Source organism: Brachyistius frenatus, unplaced genomic scaffold (assembly GCF_029030835.1).
Source record: "Brachyistius frenatus isolate BFR_SWC_R1_liver_20210118 unplaced genomic scaffold, ASM2903083v1 Contig_448, whole genome shotgun sequence".
Taxonomy (NCBI): domain Eukaryota; kingdom Metazoa; phylum Chordata; class Actinopteri; family Embiotocidae; genus Brachyistius; species Brachyistius frenatus.
In genome coordinates this window covers 7,501-35,284 of record NW_027211047.1, presented here as the reverse complement: position 1 = coordinate 35,284, position 27,784 = coordinate 7,501, and the positions used below count along the sequence as shown (strand labels likewise).

General features: G+C 42.3%; 3 protein-coding genes across 4 annotated transcripts; 2 read left to right on the top strand and 1 right to left on the bottom strand.

The window, feature by feature from the left end:
- Positions 1-387: 387 nt before the first annotated feature.
- LOC138637258 (uncharacterized) lies at positions 388-4,091 on the top strand. The gene is made up of 2 exons (XM_069725794.1): positions 388-835; positions 2,196-4,091. The coding sequence occupies exons 1-2, from the start codon at positions 661-663 to the stop codon at positions 2,930-2,932; spliced, it is 912 nt and encodes a 303-aa protein (XP_069581895.1). The 5' UTR covers positions 388-660; the 3' UTR covers positions 2,933-4,091.
- Positions 4,092-4,244: 153 nt separating this feature from the next.
- LOC138637259 (uncharacterized) lies at positions 4,245-11,192 on the top strand. The gene is made up of 5 exons (XM_069725796.1): positions 4,245-4,477; positions 7,278-8,265; positions 9,547-9,705; positions 9,862-9,960; positions 10,893-11,192. Exons 2-5 carry the CDS (start codon positions 7,525-7,527, stop codon positions 11,190-11,192), a joined length of 1,299 nt encoding a protein of 432 aa, XP_069581897.1. The 5' UTR covers positions 4,245-4,477; positions 7,278-7,524.
- Positions 11,193-15,809: 4,617 nt separating this feature from the next.
- On the bottom strand, positions 15,810-26,288 carry blvra (biliverdin reductase A). Of its 2 annotated transcripts, none has more exons than XM_069725785.1 (7): positions 26,124-26,288; positions 21,070-21,193; positions 19,610-19,729; positions 18,893-18,990; positions 18,251-18,358; positions 17,146-17,314; positions 15,810-16,272 (listed from the first exon to the last, which is right to left on the bottom strand). In XM_069725785.1, exons 2-7 carry the CDS (start codon positions 21,186-21,188, stop codon positions 16,017-16,019), a joined length of 870 nt encoding a protein of 289 aa, XP_069581886.1. In that variant the 5' UTR covers positions 21,189-21,193; positions 26,124-26,288; the 3' UTR covers positions 15,810-16,016. The 2 variants fall into 2 exon arrangements, with proteins under 2 accessions (XP_069581886.1, XP_069581887.1); XM_069725786.1 differs by having other exon boundaries at positions 26,139-26,288.
- Positions 26,289-27,784: the final 1,496 nt, after the last annotated feature.

Sequence of the window (27,784 nt, the reverse complement as noted above, 5' to 3'; positions counted from 1 at the left end):
AATTTATTTATTATCGAGGAATGAAAATATAAAGGCTTCTTTGAGTCTTTTTTTTTTTTTTAAAGAAACTGGGTCAATGAACAGAATTATATTTTTCAGTCCTCGGGAAATTAAGAACGCTAATCCAGACTCCGGGACAGTAGGTGGCAGTAATGAAATGTAGATGCTAGATGCCTCCTGCCACTCAACAACATCATAAAAAATAAGTAGAAGCAACGTCTCAGAATAAGACATACAGGACTCAACCATACCGTTTACAAAATAAAGAAACCCTACAGGATCATGTGCTCATTGTGGGCAGCCAGAGACAGTTCAGCACTGTTGCTGGAGTGTGTTAAATATAATGATGAAAGGAAAGAAATGATCTTTGCTCTAAAATCTGCAAAAGTAGCATTTACACTAGAAAGCGTGCTTGGGGAAGATTTGATCACGGACCTTCTCAATGAAACAGGTTTAATTTAGGGTTGTCTTGGTTGTTTTTGCTCCACATTCCAGTCCAGCAGGTGGCGGTAATGCGCTTTAAATTGGTCTGACAACCGCCAAAAAAGAAGAAGAAGAAGAATACGAAGAACAGGAAGAAGAAACACCTTAGCAGTAAACACCGAGAGCCAGATCATCATTGTTTACTTTGGTTCTTCATCCTGCCGGACAGCTGTGGACATGTCAAGACTTCAGAGCCTGAAAGTTTTCATCTGCCAGCGGCTGACTGCGACGGTGGAGGAGGTGATCGGCCACTTAGAGACAACTTTAACGGAGTACGAGGAGGAGATGGAGTCCCGCCATCGCAGGCTGCTGGACGCGGTTTCAGCACCGCAGGATGTTCTCCAACGAGCAGGTGTGTAACGTGAACGGAGTCATTACAGGTGAACTGAGTCATTACAGGTGAACTGAGTCATTACAGGTGAACGGAGTCATTACAGGTGAACTGAGTCATTACAGGTGACAGGTCATTACAGGTGAACGGAGTCATTACAGGTGAACTGAGTCATTACAGGTAACGGAGTCATTACAGGTGAACTGATTACAGTCATTTACAGGGTGAACGGAGTCATTACAGGTGAACTGAGTCATTACAGGTATTACAGGTGAACGGAGTCATTACAGGTGAACGGAGTCATTACAGGTGAACAGCGTCATTACAGGTGAATGGAGTCATTACAGGTGAACGGAGTCATTACAGGTGAACAGCGTCATTACAGGTGAACTGAGTCATTACAGGTGAACTGAGTCATTACAGGTGAACGGAGTCATTACAGGTGAACGGAGTCATTACAGGTGAACTGAGTCATTACAGGTGAACGGAGTCATTACAGGTGAACGGAGTCATTACAGGTATTACAGGTGAACGGAGTCATTACAGGTGAACGGAGTCATTACAGGTGAACGGAGTCATTACAGGTGAACGGAGTCATTGACTGAATATCAACACAGCCTCGGAGGTCCTGCTAACTCGGCTAATGTATCCCACTGCTGCGCACGCAGACTCCGCTTCAAAAACACGACCGAGCCTGACCCCTCCTGATACTTCACCCTCATTTATATTTATATATATACATATATATATATATATATATATGGCTTTACAGTAACAGCGAGTAAGACCTGTTTCCAAACAAAAGCCGGGTTATTATTATATATAGTTTATGGGATGTGAACGGATCACACGAACAATATACGATTATTTGTATTTATTATTATTTTTGGTTTTCAAAATGAAAGCCCATAAAACGTTATACTTTGTCATATTTATATTTGTTCCCAAAGAATAATGTCATTTCAGAATGACAGCAGTCATTCTGGTGTTTGATGATTTAAGCCCTCAAGTTGTCCTACATGAGCTGTAGTCCATCTGATTACAGATGGACATGTGAAGGACACTCCCTGTTCTGACATTAGACCACCTCGATGTCTCAGGAAATATCCGTTCACTCTGGTTTGGATTTTCAAAATGAAGGCCCTCCAAAATGTTCTACATAATGTGAGGGACACTACCAGTTTCCACGGGGCTTACTTCAGATTGATAGGAGACCATCTCAATGTGTCCGTCAGACGGTATCAGTACATATGTATGTACATATAGTCTTCTTAGGTGCATGCCCAGTGGTTCTGTAAATCAGTAAACATGAACAGATGATGTGCTGAAGTTTGGATTAATTCATTTGATTGCTTGTCTTTGTTTTAACGTTTTTCTGCAGACATCCCGCAGTTAGTGATTAAGGAAGAAGTTTCCTCAGAGCAGCAGCAGCAGTGGAGCATCGGCCCGGACCAGGGGAACCCAAAGCATCCACATATTAAAGAGGAAGAAGAAGATATGTGGAGCAGCGTGGAGGAGGATGGCACCAGGTTCACCTCGACCGGAGAGAATAGAGATGAAGAGGCAGCTGGGTCGGCACAGCGTCATCCGCGACAGACGGAGGAGGACAGAGCGGCCGAGTCTCCGGCCTGCAGCTCAGCTCCGCACATAAAAACAGAGGAGGGCGGCCGAGGGCTGGAGCCGGCCAGGGGCGTCGTCTTCGGGGTGAAACGTCCGTCCGGTTTTAACGACAAAGCTTCACGGTCTCCTGAAGTTGAGACCGAAGACGGCAGCGACGACGAGATCCGGAAATCTCCGACACAACTGAATACTACGAACACGAAAGTTTCTCCAAATCACGTGGAATACAATAAAATATTCAGCTGCTTCAGTTGCGGTAAACGATTCAGCCAGAAGCACCACCTGCAGACGCACATGAGGTGTCACACGGGGGAGAAACCCTTCAGCTGCTCCGTGTGCGGGAAGACGTTCGCTCAGAAGGGAAATATGACGCAGCACCAGAGGATCCACACCAGAACCAAACCGTGCAGCTGTCCTGTCTGCGGCGAGAAGTTTGCACAGAAAGGAAATCTGACACAACACATGACGGTACACAAACGGGAAAAATTCTGTTGGTGAGAGACGAACACAAGAAGACAGAATGAAGAAAACATTCGGTCAATAATCACACGTCAAAATGTCTTTTTGTTCATAACCAACTCAGGACATTAACATCAGGCAGTAACGGCCCAGATGTTCCTCTGGGGCGCTTCGTTCCCAGATCTTCTGGTCTGCTGATGGGCTGCACCTGTGTGAATAGGTGAGGAGGAGACACACCTGGAAGAGCTGGGAATCAAAGCTTCATGTAAATGCATCCATTTATATGCATAAAATGATAAATAACAAGAGTTGTTGTTGAAGTTTCTGTCTCTGATTTTCCCTTTTTTGCCTTAAATTTCAGTGTCTGTGTAACAAATTTATGTCCCTGATTGAATGTTATTAGTTTTACTTTCAACATTTTAAGCAATTATTTAGATGCTGAAATAACTACGACTCAGCGTTCTGTGGTTGTTTCAGCTGAAACGGCAGAAACACTGGTTTTTAGTGGAAGTCTATATTCTTCACAACCTGAAGATGAGATGAGCCGTGAAGTATGAAATATATTCGATTCACAGCGAGCAGCTGTGAACTGTTGTTGACAAACTACAACCCTGTTTCCAAAAAAGTTACCAAAGACAACATATCAAATGTTAAAACTGAGAAGTGTTCTGGTTTTATGTCAGATATCTTCTCATTGTGAATCTGATGTCAGCATCACATCTCTATAAAGTTGTTCCAGGATCATGTTCACCACTGAGCTGCATCAACTCTTCTTTTAACAACACTCTGGAAACGTTGGGGAAATGAGGAGACCAGTTTCTGGAGTTTTGAAAGTGAAATGTGGTCCCATTCTGGCCTGATAGAGGATTTCAGCTGCTCAACAGTTCAGGGTCTCCTTTGTTGTATTGTTCATGTCCTGATGCTCCAGATGTTTACTAACATAAAAAGTATAATCTGTACAGATGTGAGTCTTCTGATTTATCGGAAGGGAAAGTAGTTGTTCTGTTTTATTATTCATTGATATTTTACGTTTATTTATGTAGTGTCAGAGTCACAGGTCTGCTCAGCTGATTCATTTACAAAATAAGATGCTGATTTACATGAGAATTATTGAGAACTGGAGTTTGAACCATAAACAGATCACCTGTGCAACATTTTAGTGGCTCCTGTGTCAAAATAAAAACAATTGTCGACTGCTTACGAACGGATGTCTGGTCTGATAAGCTTTTATTAGATGGAATCAGATCTAACCGGATGTGAGTTTTTCTGACTTCCTGTTCAGACTAAACAGATGAAAGCTGTCCGACTTGGTTGCAGCTGTTTTGCACCCCCCCCCCCCACTCCTCCTCATCTCCAGGCCTGACGTCACTGGGCGGGAAGCAAGCCAACGAGAAAAAAAACGGCTGGAGACACGTTTTTCTGAACATGTCCACACTGCAAACCCTGAAAAGTTTCATCAACCGGCATCTCTGCAGCCGTCGAGGAGATCTTCGGGCTGGACCATCTCCAACTATGAGGAGGAGATCAGTCACCAGAGAAAGATGCTGGAAGACGAGAGGTCCGAGTTCCTGAATAAAAAAGTAGGTTTGGAGAAGTTTGTTTTTTTGACATTTCACTCATCACCTGTTTCTTTAAGAAGGTGTCTCATTTATCCTCAGTGGCTGAACGGACGGAACCGTGATCCTGCAGCCTCTGCAGGAAAGATGGTTCAGCTTGTTTCGGTTCTGAAGTCAGAGCACATTAAAGCCGGATGTTCAGCCTTTGAGCGCCTTCAGAGTAAAAGTGGAGGAAAAAACCAAAAACAATATTTGTTATCGTCATCTGTATTTTACTCATATTTCCGCGGTACATCATTTCCGGAATCCATTTGGCGTTATTTGTGCGCTAATATTTCACGCTGCGAGCGGACGTTATTTGTTTTTTATCTTTGAATTCACCGGATGTAATTGCGAGGCTCTGAAAATTCAAAACAAGCTGCCAGGAAGCTGTGCTGACCTTTACTGTTGTTAACTCAGCTTTCTCTTCTAAAACGGAGGAAATAGACCCCATTTTATTTTGTGCCACGAGACATTTAGTTAATAAACCAGATTTCAAAACAAGATTAAGATTTTATTGAACGTAATTAGATGTGAGCGAATAATAAAACTTTATTTTGACTTTAATTTTCAAAATAAAGGCCAAAGAAAATCCGGAAAGAGAAATAAACACTCACCATCTATTGACACTTTCTGTGTCTTAATTAAGCCGCTAAAGAATCCAGTCAGTTTCATCATTTTGATAAACAAAAATAATTCCAACAAAGCATGTGTTTGTAATTTACAGTCTTTTTTATCTGAATATTTAAATAAATGTCTAAATAGATGCATGTTCATGTTTCTCTGTCCTTGCTCTGTTTTTAATCATTTGGGTGGTTTTATGGTTAAAACAGACAAAACTGGTCTGAAGGACAATAATCTCTTAGACATCTCAGTAATATGGTGAAAGCTCACAAACACTGAAACACTCAAAGAGGACTCACAAAACAAATTGTAATCAATTTAAAAATATGTTTTTATCTGTTTAGGCTTGATATGTTTATAGTTTAAAAAAAAAAAAACAACTGTAGCAAGGAAGCCTGCCAGGAAAGGTAAATAGATATATAGATACAGTACCAGTTAAAAGTTTGGACACACCTTCTCATTCAATGGTTTTTCTTTATTTTTATTTTTTTCTACATTGTAGAGTCATATTGAAGACATCTAAACTATGAAAAAAAGTGTTGAACAAACCAGAATATGTTTTATATTTTACATTCTTCTAAGTAGCCACCTTTTGCTTTGATTACAGCTTTGCACACTCTTGGGATTCTTTCAATCAGCTCCATGAGGTGTTCACCTGGAATAGTTTTCAGTTAACAGGTGAGCCTTGTCAAGAGTTCATTTGTGGAATTTCTTGTCTTCTTAATGTGTTTGAGAGCATCAGTTGTGTTGTGCAGAGGCAGGGTTGGTGCACAGCTCTCTACAGTGAATCGGTATATTGGACTACAGTTGTAATCCATGTTATGGCACGAACCACTCAACTAAGTAAAGAGAAACGACAGTCCATCATTACTTTAGTCAGTCAATCCGGAACATTTAGAGAACTTTGAATGTATCCTCAAGTGCAGTCGTGAAAACCATCAGACGCTCTGATGAAACTGTCTCTCATGAGGACCGCCCAGGACAGGAAGACCAAGAGTTACCTCTGCTGCTGAGGATAAGTTCATTAGAGTTACCAGCCTCAGAAACCGCAAATTAACAGAACCTCAGATTAGAGCCCACAGAAATGCTTCACAGGGTTCAAGTAGCAGACACATCTCAACATCAACTGTTCAGAGGAGACTGGGTGAATCAGGCCTTCAGGGTCGAATTGCTGCAAAGAAGCTGCTACTGAGGAAGAAGAAGAAGAAGAGACTTGCTTGGGCCAAGAAACACAAGGACTGGACATCAAACCAGTGGAAATCTGGACTTTGGTCTGATGAGTCCTATTTTGAGATTTTTGGTTCCACCCGCCGTGTCTTTGTAAGACACAGAAAAGCTGAGCGGATGGTTTCTACATGTGGTTCCCACCGTGAAGCACGGAGGAGGAGGTGTGATGGTGTGTGTGTGTGTGTGTGGGGGGGGGTTTACTGGTGACACTGTTGGTGATTTATTCAAAATTCAAGTCATATTAACCAGCATGGCTCCCACAGCATTCTGCAGCGACATGCCATCCCATCTGGTTTGAGCTTAGTGGGACCAGCATTTGTGTTTCAACAGGTCGACGACCCCAAACACACCTCCAGGCTGTGGAAGGGCTGTTTGACTAAGAAGGAGAGTGATGAGTGCTGCGTCAGATGACCTGGCCTCCACCATCACCGACCTAAACCCAATGAGACGCTCTGGGATGAGTTGGGCTGCAGAGTGAAGGCAAAGCAGCCAACAAGTGCTCAGCACCTCTGGGAACTCCTTCAAGACTGTTGGAAAACCAGTCCAGGTGAACACCTCATGGAGCTGATTGAAAGAATCCCAACAGTGTGCAAAGCTGTCATCAAAGCAAAAGGTGGCTAATTAGAAGAATGTAAAATATAAAACATATTCTGGTTATTTTTTTCTACATTGTAGATTAATATTGAAGATTTCAAACTATGAATGAACACATGGAATTAGGTGGTAAACAAAAAAAATGCTTTAAATACCTGGTATGAACCATCTAGTGCTCCGATGACTTGGTTCATACCAGGTATTTAAAGCTCTCACGGCTGAATATCGTGTTGTCAGGTGCATAAACACAAAGCCAATTAGTTAGAGAGGTCCATGTTGGTGAGTTGTTGACGTTTTTTTGTACGTTGTTATGTTCTCAATTTATGTGTTTTCTTTACTTGCAGATCTGCAACAAGCGATGAGATTTCGAGTGATCGTCGATCATGATATCAAGAAGATAACTTTCCAAAACGGCATCCCGTCATCGGTGGAGGACTTCATTAAAGTGTTCAAACAAGCCTTTCCATCTCCACAGACATCGGCCTTCAATACAAAGACGCTGACTTCGACAACTTGTTCACTCTCACCTGTACAGGTGACCTGAAAGATAAAGACACACTGAAAATAGTGCACGTGCCGCCGGGCATAATAATGACCACGGTGCCTCAGGAGCGCAACCCGGACACCTCCTCCGTCTCCTCCGTGGACGTCCTGCTCTCCGTGGACCACAGGACCTCACAGGACCACCTGATTCCCAGTCCGCCTCCCACTGAGAGACAGAACCTGTGGCCCGCCGTCTTCCCCATCCCAACTTTCTCCTACAACACGGAGATGGCTCTGAGGCAAGGCAACGAGAAGTTCCTGAAGGACGGCACCCCGCTGACGGTACCGAGCGTCAAATCCGACATCCTGGAGCGCCTGGCGGAGTCCATGTTCTCCTACACGGCGTATCCCAACGACCCGCAGAGGGCTGCGGTGGCACGGGCACTCATAGAGAAGCATCCGTGCCTGAGGGAACCCGGCTCTTTTAACGGATGTTACGGCTGGCAGCAAAGCCTGAGATATAAATGTGTAAACTACAGAAGCAAACTGAAAGCACACGGAAACCCCGAGTTGATGAGAAACACTTCGAAACACAAGCTGGACGGCGACAAAAAACCTGCCAAGAACATCAAGAGGCCTCGTAAATCGGAGGTGAACTACCTGCCGGACGACAGCCCGGAGAGGGTGAGACTGGAGCTCATCGCAACCAGCAGGACGAAGGACAACGCTCAGGTCCTCAAAGACATGATGTCCAGAACGGACAGCTGTCGAAGGCGGGAAGTCGTCGGCCAGTCGGTGCAGGTGGCAGAATTCAAAGAGAGATGGCCCGTCCTCTTTCATCCCACACATGTAAACAAACCGTCCTCGTATCACAGCGAGAAGTCACCTGATGAAATCAATTAGAACCAAGAAAATCAACAGGAGGATAAAGATTACGACACAGTTCAAGGTTATGTTGAACTAATTGTCCCAAACTGAATTAAAAGCAGCGGAAACAGAAAAATCTTAAACCTGATTATTATTCTTGTTATTTAGTATTTGTGGCAGCTCTCGTCTATTAAACTCTCCGCTCCAACACATTGGTACAATCTATTGCAAGAAGCACAAACGTAATATTTGCTGCTACTGTGATGCCCTCAATAATGAATGAAACTACAATCAAAGGATGTATTTCAAGTTTTATTCACAATAGTTTGGATACCTGCAAAAGAAATCCAAACAGCACGTGAGTGGGAAGAACTGCACGGGGAGATCATAAATTGTTGGGTGTTTCTATAATATTGATAATCTGATAATCACACCATTGATTAAAAACAACTGACTCAATCAATCTCTAGAAATACAAAAGCAAGTATAATATTTTGTCTCATTTGTTTCACGGGTTTTTCTTCAGTTACTTTTAGAAATGCTCTGAGTGTTTCCTCCTCTTATTTTGAAAATCCTTTGACAGCATTTTCTTGCATTCACTTAGTGAAATAGTTGAAATATTATTGCAATCAAGAGTTCTCCAGCTCGCTAGTAGCTAGTTTGAAGTAAATAAATTGAGTAGAAATGATTGTGCTGCATTATTTTAATCAGAAGTATGTCATAAAGCCTGTGACATACATGTACATGCATGTTGTAAATGTCCTTAAACACGTAAACCAAACACACAAAGTGTACAACTTAAACTGCAGCCTCAAAACTTTCAGATCGATATCATAATCTAGTGCTGCCACAGTCGTGAAATTATAGTTCACAATTAATTGTTATATAAATAATTGTCGTTAATGATTTAATTGTCTTTTTCTGTTCATTTTATCCCACTTTTGATGTTTGGGCCTGATTATAGTTCAATGATACACGTAAACCTCATGAAGAGCCAGTAGAGTCAGCAGGCGGTCGAACATTAGACGTTCAGCGCCGGAGATGACCAGTAGGTGGTGCTGATGGTCCAGTTATGTGCCAGTGAACACCAGTCAAACCTCAAACTGTGGAAATAATGTTAGTTTCTTCCAGAGATTTTTATACAGATGGATGGAAATGAGTCCAACGATTATGCAAAATAATTGTGGTCAGCTCAAATAATGGTGATGATCTAATAACTGACGTGTCTTCACTATCAGTTATTGACAACATGCTGTGTTTCAGATAAATGAAGAGTTCAGGAGGTGCAACACGATTCCTCTGGAGTCCACGTTCATCTGCCAGCTGGACCACTACATGCCAAAGTTCCTGGATCTGTTCAGCTCAAAGGGGGGCGCTGTTGGACAGCGCATGAAGAGTGTCCATGGAGCTGATACAGGTGAGGTCAAGGCGGTCAAAAGTTAAAAACAAATGTCTCTCATTCCTGTTTTTGAGGTCGTCACAAGCTGAGAAAGTGAAAAGTCTTATTGAAGACATGATGAACAAGTGAGGAACGAGTAAATTGTGAGTCTTGAGCTTTTGTTTGTGCTCAAACTGAAGGACCCCGACTCGTCAGTGGTGAAGAAGAGGGATGTGACTCTGAGATGCCTCATTGAGTACGTGGGGGAGAGCGTCCAGGACCTCGTCTCTGACTACAGCGTAAGTCATTCTACCAGTTTGGTGGAAAAGCCTATTCACATAAGAATCACAGTTGTATGATTCCAATCTTCTGCAATTCTGGATCGATTTTCTAATAACATTAGTTGAGAGCACTGAACAGTTTACTTCGAACACAAACACCATCTTAAAAAACATGTTTATAGACCGTCTCTCCGGAGAGACATTAATGATGGTTTTATTGATCTGTGCACTAGAAAAGTGTCTCAGATATTTGAATAACAAATGTAAAAAGGGAAATCCAATGTCTGGCTAGCTGTGTGGAGGTGAGGGGGAGGAGACAATCCCATCATGAAAAAGGTGTGCATGTTGGATGCAGCTAGAAAAATGGCCAATAAAACAGTTAATTTCTGTCATCTCTGACTTAAAAACAAACCTCCAGGAAATCACCATAATTAATGCAAGTTCAACCACTTTCAGCAACATTTGTGGGAGTTTGCAGTTTAACAACATTCTTAGAATTTCACTGCAATAAACAAACGAAACAGATGAATCAGAAACATTCGCTTGTCTGGCAGACATACTTTTTTGGGGGGGGTTGTGCATTTGATCTGTTTTTGCTTGTTTTGATTAGAAATTATAAATACATAAATCAGGTGTGACCTGACAGCTTGCTGTTGTTTTCAATATTGCGAAGCAGTAAATGCACTTTTATAGCGTCTTCTCACCTTAAAAAAGGTTGTTGCCAGTACGTTGCTCGATACTTTGAGTTTTGATGGTAGCTGCTTATTAATCATCTGTATGAAGGCTGAATAATGTCAGGGCCTGGTCAAAAACAGACCGGCCCTCACAAGACCAACCCAAACTTCTCATCGGTGCCTCATCTGATTTGGTTTAGTTGAACTTGTTGGAATTTGAACTTCTTTTATTTATTTAATTAAAAGTAAAGGACTGTGTCTTCACGTGTGCTTTAGAAAACTGCGGAAGATAAAATGCAGAAGGACCTTGAAACACAGAGTATGAGGATCTACGTGTGTCACCAGCCGGACGCAGTAGGCATCATCATTGATGGAAGTCCGGTGCTGACCGGTCTGGACAACCTGTCCAGAGCCTGCTGCCTCCTCCTGGGTCTCACCTACGCCCTCAACCTGGACTATCCCCCCAAACTCGCCAAAACCTTTGAGGTTTTTCAAAGACTGTTTGTAGGACTTGACACACTGCAGCCAAAACTAACTTCCAAGTACATCAGTCTGAAAAACAAACTCCTCACCTGAACAGCAGCCGTCGGTCCAACTCCTCCAGAGTTCGGTTCGGTTGGTGTGATATTTAGGACGGGGACACCCTGTCTGTTGAGTGGACAGTTTAGCTGCATTGATTTCATTAGTCGCAGCGAATCAGTTCTAACAAACATTTCTGAGATGGACGAGTGAAAAACAGACTTGGAAGGTTTCTGTTGATTTGATAAAAAGGATTCTCCTGAATGTTTTTACTCTGTTTTAATGGATAAGGGTTCAAACACACCTACTGTAGGACACTGCTGTATTATGGTGGTGCGTCATAAACTAACAAAATAAAAAGGGCCACTGACCTCTAGTGGCCTTTAGCTTCCTTTGTCAGGTAGATTTCTGCTTCAGTTCAACAGAAGTGAGTTGAGTAAATATCTCATATTTCACGTCACGCTCAGTGAGATGAGCCTCATGAAGTCAGAGTCCGACTGTACTGCATCTGTTTGAGGGCTTTCAGATGGTGTGACGCCTCGTCTGACCTCCTCTGGATGCTTCAAAAAACAAACAGTGACGAGCTTAGGTTATTCTCAGTTATAAAAAAAAATGGTTTGTGTTTTTTAGAAACCATGAACCAGAATTTTTTTTTAAAAGTAAACTCAATTTTCTCTTCTAAACAGACAAGTTCAGACCAAAGTTTATATTCAGATGTAGTTTAACGCTTACCTCTGACAGGATGAATAATACTGAAACAAATTCCACCACTTTAATGAAACTGCTTTAATACGTATTAGTTTAGGGTTGATTGAGAGAAAGTTCACTACTTTAGTGTAAAATTAAAACTGACATGATTTGGATACACAGTGATATTATTTGGTGAAATTGTTGTGAACATTTAATGTTATTACTTTTAAATAGAGGCCACATCCATCATAAAATGAAATATCTCTCGTTAAATCCTCTCAGTTCTCTCGCTGCAGTATTTCTGGATCAACTGCAGGCTTTTTAAAGAATAACTGGGACATCCGGACAACAAGGAATTATAATAGTCTGGCACATGCAGCGTCATGCAGAGGCAGGGTGTTTCTGATTTTGATTAATATATATATATAATATATATATATTAATATATAATAAAATAATATTACAGAGATGAAAGAAAGCTCAACACAGCTTATTTTATTACAAAAATAAACGCCTCCCAACATAAAATATTCCAGGTCAACAGCACCTGTCGCTGTGACCTCGTAAATAAAAAGAGAACTGAAGACACACATCTTGAACAATGTCACCAAAACGTCCACATTCCCACTTCTGTAAGAACGGATGTTCTGTTTTTTCCTCCTGGTGAAGATTATTCTGCTGCGAACCAGAACCGTATTTCACTCAGTGAACATGTTGATCTGTTCAGCCTCCACAGGGAATCATTTGCAGTCCTTCCTTCCTTCCTGAGCGTCGACCTCGGCTTGATTTTAACCAATCAGCTCGTGCCGAAACCGGCCGACACTGCCATCGCTGCAGTGTCCACTAAAGTGATTTTTCCTGATTACAGAATATTTTTAAAATTGATTTAACGAACGCCAGCAGCCTGACGAGGTGCTCTGACAAGGTGCTGACCGTTTATTCTGCTCTTTTTCCAGTCAATAACAGTTGAACAATGTTAACGCTGCGCTCGTCACTGTCACCAGCCGTCCAATCGCAGTGAAGGAGGGGCGGGACGAACACCGACGCTGATTCCCCTTCAGAGAATTTTCAACATACAACTTGTTAAACTGAAGCAAAAACCACTGACGGTATATAAAAGAGTTCGTAGCTTCTAGCTCTGAAAAATGGTTCTGATCCAGAAGTGTCTTGAGCTGCAATACCACCGAGTGCCACTAGAGGTCGGCCTCAAAAAGCCTCAGGCAGCAATTTCCCCATTAGCTCATGCTGCAGGTTTTTATAAATCTCTGATTGGTCGGCCCTTCAAAGCATCTGTACAAACGCTGATACGAGCCAAGTAAATGGTCTGTACTTGTATAGTTTTATCACCTTTCGGTCTCAAAGCGCTTTAACATGGTTTTCCCATTCATCCATTCACACACTAATGACACAGATCAACATGTAAAGGTGCTGCCATCAGAGAACATTCACACACCCATCGGGAGCAACTTAGGGTTCAGTGTCTTGCTCAAGGACACTTAGGCATGTGGACAGGAGGAGCTGGGGATCGAACCACCAACCTTCTGATTAGTGTGCAACCCACTCTACTGACTGAGCCACAACCACCCATGAATTTTTATTTTTATTTTTATTTTTATTTTTTTTTATCAGAAAAATGCCTGTTTCACAAGGCAAACCAACAGTTTTTCTAGTAGAATAATTCACTTTCTGTAGATCAAAAGCATAATTTCCGTTGAATGTACCCTGAGCAGTGAACTTGTGCAGATGAAAAAAGCAGCAGATTTTGGCACTGAAATGACAGAATGGCACTACAGTTCATGGAAATGTTGAAATACAAATATTTGCATTTTGTTGATCATGACACGTACCCCATTACTTACATCCAGAAATCACATTCAAAAGGTTCATAAATATTAAGAGCAACTGACTAAAAAATGAGTTCATGTAGGTGTCAGTGCAATGTTGATGTATGTTAGCTTAAAACAGGTAGCTGAAAATGTGATGTACAGTAAGGTTAGACACGCCCTCTGAGCGGCGGCACATCTGTCCGACTGAGTGCAGAATCATTGCCAGATCAGAGTCCAACCTACAAGAAAGACACGTATCAGTTACTTTATGGCACAGTTATCTAATCTACACAGATGTAAAAGTCATACGCAGGGGAATACAGTTAAGTTTGACCCCAAAGCCAACCCCTTCAAGATGTGGGACTCTGGTTTTGAGGAACATTTAAAGTATTAAATGGCCTTTCGGTAGAAGATGGCGGTGATGATACAATCTATTGGCTGTGGAAGGCACATGAGGACGAGGATCAGCTTCGGGATGCAAAAAAGAGAATCAGAAGTGAATTCTAATTCTTTGGGAGGACGGTTAAAGTTAAGTTCAAATAAGATAGCAGGTCAGTGGAGACATGAGGTTAATCTTCACCAAAATCACACTGCTTTGGAAGCAAATCCCTGGTGGTAATTTCCCTTTACAAACAAACATCCCCTGCTTATTTCTTGGCATGTGCTCAGAGAATGTACATGTGCATATACTGTGGTATGTGTGTGCATGAGTTTATGTGTTAAGTGACCAGACTATTCACAGAGAAGAAAACTGAAGCTGTGAGCGACAGTCGGAGCAGACAGACTCGGTAAATATGGCAGTTCACTGAAACTTGGCAGGTTCAGAAACACGTTGCACAACCAGGCCGGGAAGGAAGGTCGGCTGCTGATCGGTGGTCCGTTTGAACAGATCCCCGATGGCGTGTCTCTGGGGGAGGGCTTCAAATGTCACTGCTCTGCAACACTGAGACAATCAGGGACAGCAGTTGGGTTAGTTTCTACCCATACCGACATAACAGAACTGGTCCTGGTACTAATCTAAAACCTGCTGTAACCATCAGGACCTCCATCAGGAGAGACTCGTTCTGAGTGAACAGATACTAAATGTTAGAACAACGAGAAGCACGATGGATGCGAGAGTCTTTGGCGACTAGACCCCGTGGGGATGTCCTGATATTAACAGGGGAGGCGGTGCGTAGTGCACAACCATGAGTGTCAGCTTGATTGATGGTGCGGAGACGGCAGATCTGGGTGACGGGAGGTGGAATCTGATGAGCTGGACCGGAGGAGGGTCGCAGCCCAAACATGATGTGGAAGAGAGGAGCACAAATTTAAACTTTGACAGCAAGGGAACGATTGGATGGTTGAGATTGTGGTGAAGTTTGACTGGTTTACCAGAAACACCCCGTGGTCATGTGATTAGAGACTTGGGAGAGAGGGAATTGAAGAAGAATGCGATATAAAGAAAGTCTTGCTGATCGAACTTGTGCTTTTAGCTCCATTACCGTGACCGATTCCACCGGGCAGCTTGATTGGTGGATCTTCAAAGACATCCATGAAGTCACTCCCGAGCCTCTCTGCCGGTTCTTCAGGGCGTCCATGAGTCCAGACAAGTCCAGGATTGAGAAACCTGTGGTGCTCCGTAACGCTGCTTGGAGCGAGTACATGTATCCCGGAGGAGGATTGTTATCTGTGGATGTGGATTGTGATCGAGTCATCGTATTTCTAGTTGTTTATGTTTTGACACTAGGTAGGTCGGTCGGTAGGTAGGTCGGTTTACTTTATTAATCCCCGAGGGGAATTTTTTTTCACTACAGCAGCATATAGAAGCAATAAGATAATAATAGAAATAATAAAAAGCAATAAAACAGCAGTAAAAAATATAAATATAAAATGCACAGTATATACAGTACATACAGTACAGTATATATCTATATATATTATATACAAACAACCAAGAACAACTATTGAACCTTGCTGCCCTTTCCTGTCTTTTAAGATGTATTGCATTAAGTTGGCCACATACACTTCACACACATTGAGAGTGAGAAATAATTCCTGGATCTTCTCCGTGATTCGAATCTCCTCCAAAGTTTAAAACGTTTTTCCTTGACCGATGCTACACGCTACCACAAACAAGCTAACCTGCTCAGTGAACGTAATAAAGACTCTTCCAGTATGCTAGTTAGCGTTTTATTTACAATGTAAAAATAACACCCATTGAACATAAGGCTTGTCTGATGAAGGTAGCAGTTCAGTTCCAAAGCAAGTGCAACCGACTGAAACTGGAGGCAAAAATTCAAGGGCACAGTGATGAAAAATAAACAGAAATACTCGTTGCAATCAGATGATTTGTTACGAGGACCATAAGCTGGAGAGTCTAAATTCAACTTTGGCAAACTTCTCGTATCCTCTCTGCCACTTCCAGGCAGTGAAGGATCCGGGCTCTCTCTCTCTGGAGCTCCTCGGGACTCACTTGACCCGCCAACTTGGCGGAGAAGAGGACCAGGTCCTGCATGAAGAGGCCCACGCCCCCCCGGGGTGCCGGAGGGATTTGGGTCAAAGTGCAGGAGTCAAAGCGAAAGTTGATGTTCTTGGCCCTGGGAAGGTCCGGCTGCCGTTCCTCGATCCACGTCAGGGGTCTGAAGGACGCAGAGGAAATTAAGATCTACTTCATCTGTTTCCTTATTTACTAATATGAAAACCAAGAAATAGAACGCATCGGAACTCAGTAGCCCTTTAAAGATTTCACTAATCTGAAGACCCCGAATAAAAACTAGTGAGGTTACAGTTAAAATCAATGTGTGTCCAGACTCATATAATACATGGAGTGAAGAAGGAACTGGGCCAATACAGCTGACTGAGCTGTAATCGTAGACGAAGCTTCAAATACTGAAGTTGCTGCAAAGAAGCAACAAATTCTAAAACATGGAGGCTTCGCACATCTTCAGAAGATCCATACAGTCATCACAGTTTAACGGTTATCAGTGTCTGAAATGTCGAATACGGTCCCAACCTGCCCTTCTGTTCCTGAGAAGTGCTTTTGGAACATTATGATGTCAAAGGGAAGATTAGCTTGAACCTTTTTATTCTATTAGAGATTTGTGTGATATTTTGTCAGAATTAGCATCCGAATTAGCTTATGGCCAAAAATGTGATTTGTGAGTACAGTACACCCTAACCTTGACCTTTGACCACCAGCATAAAAACCTATTCAACTGATAACTAAAAAAAAACTCTTAAAACCTTCTTTTGACAGATGAAATATGACAGATTATACTATTTTAAAACACCAATTGCTGCAGTAAATTCACTATAATGTTATGAATTTTTTTTTTTTTAAAGTATTTTATTCATCACTTTATTCACATGAATACCACGTCAGGCGTTATATACTGTGTACACTGTACGTGTATAACTAGAGCACCAAATATGGATTACTTCACCACTCAAAAGTAATTCCCAACAATAACACTGTTTCCAGTAGCAGACAGGTGCAGTGTGTCCTCTCCCACCTGTTGTCAGACGTGAGCAGCTTTGCAGTCATCTTAGTGTAGTTGTTGGCAGAGTCCTCCTCTACAGTGGCTGCAGTCACTGACAGCTCCCCGAACAGCTCCACCAACCAGGTGAGGCGAGCGATGCCACTGAACGCCAGGAAGCCGAATCCAGGCTTCAGAGCGCCGCCTTGAACAAGTTACAGTATGCACATCAGATTGTTGTTAATGAGGTTTCCCCTCAACCATACAGCTTATTAAACTGAACCAAGAACCATTGACGGTATATAAAAGTGTTTGTAGTGTCTGATCCAGAAGTGTCTTCAGCTGCAATACCAGCGAGTGCCACTAGAGGTCGGCTCCAAAAAGCCTCCGGCTCCATAGACTCCCATTCAACTTCTCTCATCAAATCCAAAGTGAATAAAATGTGTCCATCAGTTATCTCGGTGTTGTTAGCTAAAGTCACTCCTTCTTATTAGTTTTCTGGAGGTCCATCTGAAAATAATCCCTCATTTATTAGAAAAGAAGATTCAAGAAGACCTGGTTTTGGGGGCGTGTCTGTTTGATTGACAGGCCTGTGGTGCAGTCAGGTTACAGCTATCGGTGGGCGGGACGTAGTATCGTCAGGTTTCCGATCAGATCGGTCAGATCCACCGCTGGCTCCTCCCCCAGCTCGTCCAAATATGGTCACTTCCTGCTCCAAACCGCAGGCCAAATTCCAAACTGGAGGCATCATAACGGCGGTTCACAAACCAACGAGCGACGTCACTGCTGGTTGCCGCTTGCCAAGAACATTAAAGGTGTTTTTTTTTTCTCCCAAAAGTTCCAGTAACTTAAATTTCTCCATTAACTCATGCTGCAGGTTTTTTATAAATGGAATCATAACAATGCTGCTGCAAACAGCAAAGCTGGTATTCTAAAAATAAAATCTGCAAGTTCAGCAATGCAGCCCCACCCCAAAAAGTCCTGATCCAAAAACGTTATCTCTCTCAAGCAGAGAACTAACCGAGGATGAAACCTTTTCTCCAAGTTCAACGCGTGGAAACACACCAACATTTTAAAACTGAGATGAATGTTTGATAAAAAAATGGATAGAAGTCTCACAGGAAGAACGTCTGTTCCTTACCGGTAAAATGAAGAGAAGCTTCCTGCAACACTTTTCCCTCCGTCTGTCTCTTCAGTTCTTTGTAGTCCTCCGTCAGGAGCTCTATGTGTTCCTCATGGAGAATCACTCCTGAACAACACACCACACACACACACACACACACACACACACACACACACACACACACACACACCACACACACACACACACACACACACACACACACACACACACCACACACACACACCACACACACACACACACATACACACACACACTTTAATTAGACCTGTGTGTTTTCTATAAAAAATTATGTTTTGCCCACAAACATGTCAAAATAGTTGCGATGAAGATGTTATTCTGGAACAAGTTTACAAAAAAGTTGGTAATTTTGCACACATTTTTTTAAATAAACAAAATGTCTCAAGTCTGTTCCTTCCATTTTCAATGAAATATGGCTTTGCATGATTTCCAAATCATTACATTCTGTTTTCATTTTTCACAGTTTTCCAACTTGTTTGTATTAACTTTGCTTTCTCAGGTAATATTTTACAGTTGAGCTCTGCACTTTTTGGACGGTCGAAGTCATTTTGCTGAACTGAACTCCTGACCTGAACACGGAACACACATGTTAGTACTTGCACAGTTATAAATTTGCATCACCTTTTTCCCGGGCTAAATTCCAAAGGTCCACAGCAGCCTTGTAGTTCATCGTCATGGGATACTCGACACAGACGTGTTTCCCAGCCTGCAGAAACATTCTGTCGAGCCAAGAAAGAAATAGGATTTGACCAGGAAATCATTTTCTGTCATTTAAATAAAAACATACTATGTCAAATTAAAGAAAGATCAGCACTCCCATTGGTGGCCCAAATATTCCCAAACAAAACTCCTTCCTTCTCAGTTGGGTACCAACCTGCCTGCTTCATGACTGACTGTCGAGCTCGACAATACAACAAGTACATTCAACATCTCTGTCCTTCCAAAAGAAAAAGGCGCACACGTTTACCTCCTACTTTACATACCTTAATACCCAAATCATAGCTGTCAATTTTTAAAAGACATTTTTGCCATTTTGCTATTATTGTCACATCTTCTTTCACTTTTTTTGCATTGCTGACGGTATGAATTGTTTTAATTTGAAATATTTGCCGGCAAGTGTTTTGCATATTGGTGTTTTTGTTGCTGTTTAAAGATCTAAACAGAATATGACCCGCTGTGACCGTGCATGAAATTCATAACAGAAGTGAAATTAACACCAGTTCAGACTCTGTCTACTGTCCAGAACTATCACACGTCTGTAAATGTGAACTCACTGATTGATTTGCTGTAATGATATTTAGTGCAGACTCGTTTACAGCTGCATGTCGGAGGTATTACCTGACGTTCTCCTCGTGGGACTCATTCTCAGTGCAGACGAACGCCATGTTGATGTCGTTACTGTTCACAGCCTCGTCCACAGAGATCTGAGCGACTCCCTGCTGAGTGTCCAGTTTTCTCCTGCCGGCACAAACATACTGATGACATCGCTGCTCTGATTAAAGACAGAGTGACCGTTGTTGTAAATTAACTTGACTTTACATTATTAAACTGCAACTTCCATTTCACGAACTTTAATCAAATTATTTTGCATGTTTAGGAGATGTGACCCCGTTTTAACTTGGAAAAATAAACATCAATGAGAACAATGATTCTCTGTTCATTTAATAAGTGTTTTCGTACCATTTGCAACTGTAAACAACAAAATTAAAAAGTACACCGAGTTGGCGGTTTATTAACTTCACTGGAACAGTCTGCAGTAAATTCACACAAATAAAGATTCAGAGTCAACTGAAGAGTTTTTATTTGACTTAAAATGGCCTTAATACACCGTCATATCATTCGGACTGTTTGACGTAAAGAAATAGGGAGTGTAGTTAAGAAAAGGAGGCTCTGCATAACTGATTAATTGGTTAATATTTCTGTACCAAGATGTGTTCTGTTTTGTTGTTGAACCAGCTGGTACGTGCATGTGCTAATTCATTACTTTGTATTTCTAAATCAATGGATCTCGATCAATGCTAAAATTCGTGCACGGAAGAACTCGGTGCCGACAGGACGATCTACTGACGATCAGTCACACAAAATAAACCACACACGGGCAGCAGGTCTGAAGGCTCGGTAACAGCACAGCGCTCGGCTCTACAGGAACCGCTGCATCAGCACTTTGTCTCATTCAGAGGCCGTCGGCATGAGAAGCTGCACAGTCCTCTCCAACAGATCCTGTTCAGAGTTTAGATTCCCAAATCTAATTCTTCAGTTTACTTTATTGAAGACCGTTGCGCTCGCCCTGCTCTATAGTAAAATATGAACTGTTATTGCATAGTTCAGTTTTTCTTATTTGTAACATTGATAAACAGCTCAAATGGCCTGCGGTGCCCCGACAGTTTGAACTCTTGTTTTCAAGACGCTCTGGTTGGTCCAGATGTTGTTTAGCAGACTTCAGACTGAACTAAACGTTCCTCTGCAGTCATGTGGAGGTTTGGTTTTGCTCTTCTGTTCACTTGATGTGTGTTTTAATGTGTTTCATGTTTTCTGGCTCTCCACATCTGGTCTGTCAGACAGTGGAAGCTACAAGTTGGTATCTGACATCTTTTTATCGCCCACAAAGAAGAGTCATCAGCTCGTAAATCCTAACAACAGTTCATATCACACTTTGCTCGTAAAACTAATTTCTGGTTTAATTTCAATATAAATAACAATAATGTAATTAGTGGAGGGTTGCCTGATCTTTTGCATACTGTACATAACCTTTGACCTCCGAGTCTGTTTGTGCCTGTTGGGCATCATGCGTGCGTTACCTGGAGATGAATCCTTTGACGGAGAGTTGTTCTGCAGGACTGCCGGGCAGCGGGGCCAACATGTCTCTGATCCTCACCCAGCCGGCTGTGCCGATGCCAACCACCACCGCTCCGAACATACCGACTGACAAACAAAGAAAACAGGTCTGAGAGCAGGTAAATTAAAAAGCCAGGAAGGAAAATAGTTACAATAAATGCTTAACTTAACTTGGTCTCCCTTTTTAATCACACCTGTCAGACTGTCCTGGACTCTGTTGCCCCCTACAAGGTCAAAAAGTCAAATAGAACCCCACAGCCCTGGCTAAATGGATCCACCCAAGAACTCAACAGAGACTGTAGGAGAAAGGAAAGAAAATGGAAAAAAACTGGCCTACATGTATTTTATGAAATCTGGAAAGATGCAATGAAGAATTATCAGAAGGCAGTTAAAGAAGCAAGAGCTTCCTCCAGTTTAATCTTAGATAATCACTCGAAGCCCAGAGTTTTACTCAAGGTCATAGACTCGGTCATAAACCCCTCCCCCTGTCATTTTACTGATGCCTCACAAGAGATGTGTGAGAAGTTTTTAAATTATTTTATTAATAAGGTAAAGGAAATAAGACAACAAATTACCCCCCCAACCCATGTTTTACATGCCAGTAGGGACATTCAAAGCTATTTTAGTCATTTTGAACCTGTATCGCTGTCCTTTTTCCCAAATCATATCTCATGAAATCAACCACATGCAGCCTTGATTTTATTCCCACTAAATTTCTCAAAGAGGTTATTGGCACTGCAGGGCCCAGTATTTTATTGATTATAAATAGCTCCTTAGCAAATGGCAGCTACCCATCGATTTTTAAACATGCTATGGTCTAACCTCTTTTAAAGAAACCCAAGCTTGATCCTTCTGTTTTCTCCAATTTTAGGCCAGTTTCTAAACTTCCCTTTTATCAAAAGTTTTAGAAAAAGTGGTTTCAACACAACTCTTAGCTTTTATGAATCATATGAAACAACATCTTTGATAAATTTCAGTCTGGTTTTAGAGCACTAGACAGCACAGAAACTGCCCTCCTCACGGTAACTGATGACCTCCTTTTAGCAGCAGACAGGGGGGAGAGTGCAGTTTTAATTCTTTTAGACCTAAGCGCAGCTTTTGACACCGTAGATCACCATTTTAATCGATCGCCTCAAAACCTGGGTTGGCATCAAGGACGCTGCACTTAGCTGGTTTTATTCTTACCTTTTAGAAAGAACCTACTCGGTCACCATCGGTAATTACTCGTCTTCCACGACACACATTACCTCTGGTAACCACAAGGTTCAATTTTAGGTCCAGTTTGATTTTCTATCTGCATGCTTCCACTCGGCCAAATCCTCCAACGACACGATGCATCTTTTCATTGCTATGCAGACGACACACAGATATACCTTCCGCTGAGACCTGCTGACACAAACAGCCTGGATGCTGTCTTAGATTGTCTCTCTGACATTAACTGTTGGATGGCTCAAAACTTTCTTCAGCTCAACAACTCAAAATCAGAAGTCATATTGTTCAATTCCCCAAACAATAACACCAGTCTCATTAAGAGTCGACTTGGTCCCCTGTCTGCTTATTTACAACCTGTTGCCAGAAACTTGGGAGTAATGTTTGACTCTCAGTTAAGCTTTGAAACAGATCAAAAAAATGGTCCAGTCCTGCTTCCTTCAATTAAGAATCATCTCCAGAATCAAACCCATACTGTCACACTGACCTGGAAAAAGTCATTCATGCACTCATTTTCTCTCGACTAGATTACTGCTACTCCTTTCTGGCATAAACCAAAAATCTCTCTCCCGCCTCCAACTAGTCCAGAGTGCAGCAGCTCGGCTTCTTACTGGTTTTAACAGACGACATCACATTATCCAGTTCTGGCCTCTCCGCTGGCTCCCGGTTGGTTTTAGAATTAATTTTAAGATTTTGTTGATCACTTTTAAGGCCCGCCTGGGTCTGGCCCCGAGCTACATTACTGAAATGTTAGCCCCATATGAGCCAACTCGCAGCCTTAGATCTTCCGGTGGGCCCGGTTGACGCATGTTATTTTGCCCAGAGCAGCAGAAGTGTATAGAAACTACCTGCAGACTGATTTACTTTTTTTTTTAAGTTGACCTCGTCTGTAATTTCTGACACAGCTGTGACAGAGCAGCTGCCTGCTGTTAATATATCTTTTTCAGTTAAACCTTGGAGAATAATTCAATAATCTGATTTTAAACTGGCAAGATCAGATCAAGCCTGACGGTTCACATCGTGAATTACAAACTCTAGAGAAATGGGAACAGTGTCAGAAATTTATAATAGGTTGAGTAAATTCCCCCACTGTGGGATTAATAAAGTCTAATCTAATTTAATTGAGGCTGTCACGGTGATGAACAAACGTTCCCTTTCAGAGTCTTTCTCGTGTTCTCCTTTTAGTCCTGTGAAGTGTTCCAGACGACATCTTTCAACCAGTACAAACAGTCCTCTTCCATGTAAGGACTCCTGCTGTGTAGATTATATTATTTCAGATCTCACGCTGCTGTTCTGCACTGACAGGAAATGACCTCATCATGTGAACACATCAGCCTCCAAAATATCTGCAGCTTTAATTATTTTACCCAGAATCCAACGTGTTTTTGTGTCCTCTGTTTAACTCAATAAACACACTGATTCTTCTGTCCAGCAGCAGCAGTGGAAAAGAAACACGTTGTGTTCAGGAAGCTGCAACTTCCTCACACGCTTTAATTTGAAAATCTGTCAGTGGCCCCGCCCCCTTCCTGTACGGAGACAAGATGGCTACCGTTTAGGCTCCTATAAACCACCCTGAGTTCAGAATCACATGCTATTTCTTCTTACTTTCTGTAGTACTGCAGTTCCCCTCACAAAGTACATATGTTGCATGTAGTCAACTGGGACAAACTACTTCGTCATAAAAATGCAACTTTGACCCACTTAGTCACATCCGTCACGATCTGTAGTGACATTTGTAGTAAAAAGAAAAAAGATGTGATTAAGCTTCTTTTTAAAGCCCCGCCTCCTCCTTCCTTTTGTGGGCGGAGCATCAGCGCCACTCAGTCTGTGACTTGTCTTCCGCTGCAGAGCATTGTGGGTCATAGCATGGCATACTGACCTGCAGACTAAGATAGGCCGGATGTAGTAGAACATCCTGGTACTTTTGGCATCCTACCTCTAACATACTGAGTCTTGGTACATACTAGATATTTTTCTGACATACTAAATAGTGTGTTAGTATGGATGCTGGACCGCAGGGCCAGCTCTTCATCCAGTCACCAGCTCTTCATCCAGTCACCAGCTCTTCATCCAGTCACCAGCTCTTCATCCAGTCATCCAGTCACCAGCTCTTCATCCAGTCACCAGCTCTTCATCCAGTCACCAGCTCTTCATCCAGTCACCAGCTCTTCATCCAGTCATCCAGTCACCAGCTCTTCATCCAGTCACCAGCTCTTCATCCAGTCACCAGCTCTTCATCCAGTCACCAGCTCTTCATCCAGTCATCCAGTCACCAGTTCTTCATCCAGTCACCAGTTCTTCATCCAGTCACCAGCTCTTCATCCAGTCACCAGTTCTTCATCCAGTCACCAGCTCTTCATCCAGTCACCAGTTCTTCATCCAGTCATCCAGTCACCAGCTCTTCATCCAGTCACCAGTTCTTCATCCAGTCACCAGCTCTTCATCCAGTCATCCAGTCACCAGCTCTTCATCCAGTCACCAGTTCTTCATCCAGTCACCAGTTCTTCATCCAGTCACCAGCTCTTCATCCAGTCACCAGTTCTTCATCCAGTCACCAGCTCTTCACCAGTTCTTCATTCAGTCACCAGTTCTTCATCCAGTCACCAGCTCTTCATCCAGTCACCAGTTCTTCATCCAGTCACCAGCTCTTCATCCAGTCACCAGCTCTTCATCCAGTCACCAGTTCTTCATCCAGTCACCAGCTCTTCATCCAGTCACCAGTTCTTCATCCAGTCACCAGCTCTTCATCCAGTCACCAGTTCTTCATCCAGTCACCAGTTCTTCATCCAGTCACCAGCTCTTCATCCAGTCACCAGTTCTTCATCCAGTCACCAGCTCTTCACCAGCTCTTCATCCAGTCACCAGTTCTTCATCCAGTCACCAGTTCTTCATCCAGTCACCAGTTCTTCATCCAGTCACCAGCTCTTCATCCAGTCACCAGTTCTTCATCAGTCTCAATGGAACAAAGCATTCAGAGCCACTTTGTGTATCTAATAAACTCCTTGTGGTCATTCTTATTGTGATCTTGTGTCCTGCTCCTGCTTCACCTCGGCCTGCTCAGCTGGCCTCGTGCAGTTTGGGAACATTTAAATAAAAACATAAATTCAGATAGCCTACATAAAAGAGGCTGTGAATGCAAACCATAATTATACAAGGTGGGAAAGTGAAACGGTCCCATTCAGTGTGGTGACCTTGCTGCTGAAGATGACATAACTCGTGTTTAATAACTATGACTGTGACACCGACCAGCGTTTATGAAAGACACAGTTGCACGTGAGAAGAGATACGCTGATATCAATATCGGGATATAAAGGCACTGAGAAGTCACTAAAGTCCTTGTAAATAAGAAACTACACCGCCGGCGGGTAAATCGTGCGTACATTGAAATGAGATCGTCACACTTTCTGCTTTAAGAAGCCTGAACAGTCCTCAGATTGGACTTCACGTCAAAATAGGTTCATATTGAGATGTGGGACGAGAACCTTTTGAAAACGTTTTATTTGGACTTTAGGAAGAGGCGCGGTCATCATCGATAACGTAACAGCAGCTTTACGCACAGAAATATCACCAATTAATCCAAGGCAGCTCCTCCGCTGTTCACTCCATTCTGTCACTGCTCCGAACTACCGCCGCGCTGCTGCTGCTGTCTCACCTACTGTCTCACCTACTGTCTCACCTACTGTCTCACCTACTGTCCCACCTGCTGTCTCACCTACTGTCTCACCTACTGTCTCACCTACTGTCCCACCTGCTGTCTCACCTACTGTCTCACCTGCTGTCTCACCTACTGTCCCACCTGCTGTCTCACCTGCTGTCGTCTCACCTGCTGTCCCACCTGCTGTCTCACCTGCTGCTGTCTCAGCTCGTCCGTGACCCGCCGTGTCCCCGGTGTGTGTCAGAGTTGCTGCAGTGATGAGCACTGAAACTGTCTGTTTGCAGGATGGTTCACTCTCCGCGTGTTGTAACTGAGCGCCGGTCGGTGTTACGTAAGGTGCGCTCGTTGTGTTGATGGGTGTAACTGGAGCGCAGGGGCGGAGCTGTCTGAAAATCAACCCTGAGATACTAAATGCTTCACTTCAGAATCAGATATCGTTTGTGGCTGCACACTTTATTTTCTTTTTTGGGGGGAAATTGGAAACAGCATGTAAAGAAATCTTTATAGCTTCCAGCTTCTGTAAACAAAATGTGTCAAATATCTGAGCAGCCCAAGTGTGACCGAACTTACTCACTTTGATGCCAGTAATATCTTTTTAAAAATATATATTGCATTTTGCTGCCAAAAAATATTTCCAATTTAAATTAATTGTGATGCAACAGAATAAAATATGTGGACGCTATTCAGTCATAAAAATATTTTTTTTAAAAACTGCAAGAGGATTGAACTGAAGATGATGGTTCCCAGCTTAACTATTCATTATTTAGTAAAAATTCATACATAATTATCCATACTATGATAATATTGTGCTCGTATTAGGTCCCTGTATTGTGATCAGGCTGCATCTACTATTACATTTGCAACAACACATTCAGTTCTGTGGATCTGATGTGACTCAAACAGGTTCAATAACATCAGTATTGTTATAATGTTATTTATTCTCTATTTTTTCAGTTTTTAATCTTGGGAAAAAGAAAATGAGACCTATTGGATTTAAAAAGTCTCTTCTGATCCAGACCAACATTTCCTTTTGGTTTCACAGTTCTGGAGCTGCTACACACTGAATTCAAGTGGAAATGTTAATAATAGCCTGAACATAAAGGAGTTAAAAGCACGAGCTACAGGAATGATGAAAGATTCATGACAGTATGAAACTACAAAAGGAATCTAACCACATAAATCCTTCTGTCCGTCCAGTGAGCTCTCTGAAGGTCTTTGGAGGTGAACGTGGAGTGTTTGGACAGTTCACCAGCCGGCACTGTGTGAAACACGCCCACAGACTTCTCTGCAGATAAGAGTTATCTAACAACCATCTGGTTTGTTTAGTTTTCAGCCACAAGCTGCACTTCTTTGATATAAGTTGCCCATTATAATTATTATGAATCCATAATGTTTTAGCATTGACCTCCGATCACCTCCACCCACCTTCTTAAAAATAGGATCAAATAAAAACAACAAAACAAACAAGGGCGGAGCTTTCAAATGACATCACAAGCATTGATACAATATCATATAATTGTAGACAGCAACAGTTTAGAAATGCAACAATGGCCCCCTGATGCACTTTATATGGAAATGTATGGTTCAGATCTTTAGATCTTCAGATCTTCAGATTCAAGTTGGAATGTTTTTTGGCATTTCAGAACTGGAACATTTTTGTACTTTTAGTGACCTTCAAACCCTTTTAGACATTATTTATTAGATTATTCTTGTGATTTCTAAAACTACCATTAATCAGTTTGTCGACATCTAAATTGATCTTCTATCTTCAGTAAGCATACAAAAATCTGAATTCTGAGATAAATAAACCGGCC

What these genes read in the sequence shown, in the direction of transcription:
- LOC138637258 (XM_069725794.1), top strand. Translation starts at nt 661, where the DNA reads ATGTCAAGACTTCAGAGCCTGAAAGTTTTCATCTGCCAGCGGCTGACT. An exon ending in GGATGTTCTCCAACGAGCAG is followed by an intron (nt 836 to 2,195) that starts GTGTGTAACGTG and finishes GTTTTTCTGCAG; the next exon opens with ACATCCCGCAGTTAGTGATT.
- blvra (XM_069725785.1), bottom strand. Translation starts at nt 21,188, where the DNA reads ATGTTCGGAGCGGTGGTGGTTGGCATCGGCACAGCCGGCTGGGTGAGG. An exon ending in GTCAAAGGATTCATCTCCAG is followed by an intron (nt 19,730 to 21,069) that starts GTAACGCACGCA and finishes TTGTGCCGGCAG; the next exon opens with GAGAAAACTGGACACTCAGC. An exon ending in TCCCACGAGGAGAACGTCAG is followed by an intron (nt 18,991 to 19,609) that starts GTAATACCTCCG and finishes TTGGCTCGACAG; the next exon opens with AATGTTTCTGCAGGCTGGGA.
- LOC138637259 (XM_069725796.1), top strand. Translation starts at nt 7,525, where the DNA reads ATGACCACGGTGCCTCAGGAGCGCAACCCGGACACCTCCTCCGTCTCC. An exon ending in TCCTCTTTCATCCCACACAT is followed by an intron (nt 8,266 to 9,546) that starts GTAAACAAACCG and finishes GCTGTGTTTCAG; the next exon opens with ATAAATGAAGAGTTCAGGAG. An exon ending in ATGGAGCTGATACAGGTGAG is followed by an intron (nt 9,706 to 9,861) that starts GTCAAGGCGGTC and finishes CTCAAACTGAAG; the next exon opens with GACCCCGACTCGTCAGTGGT.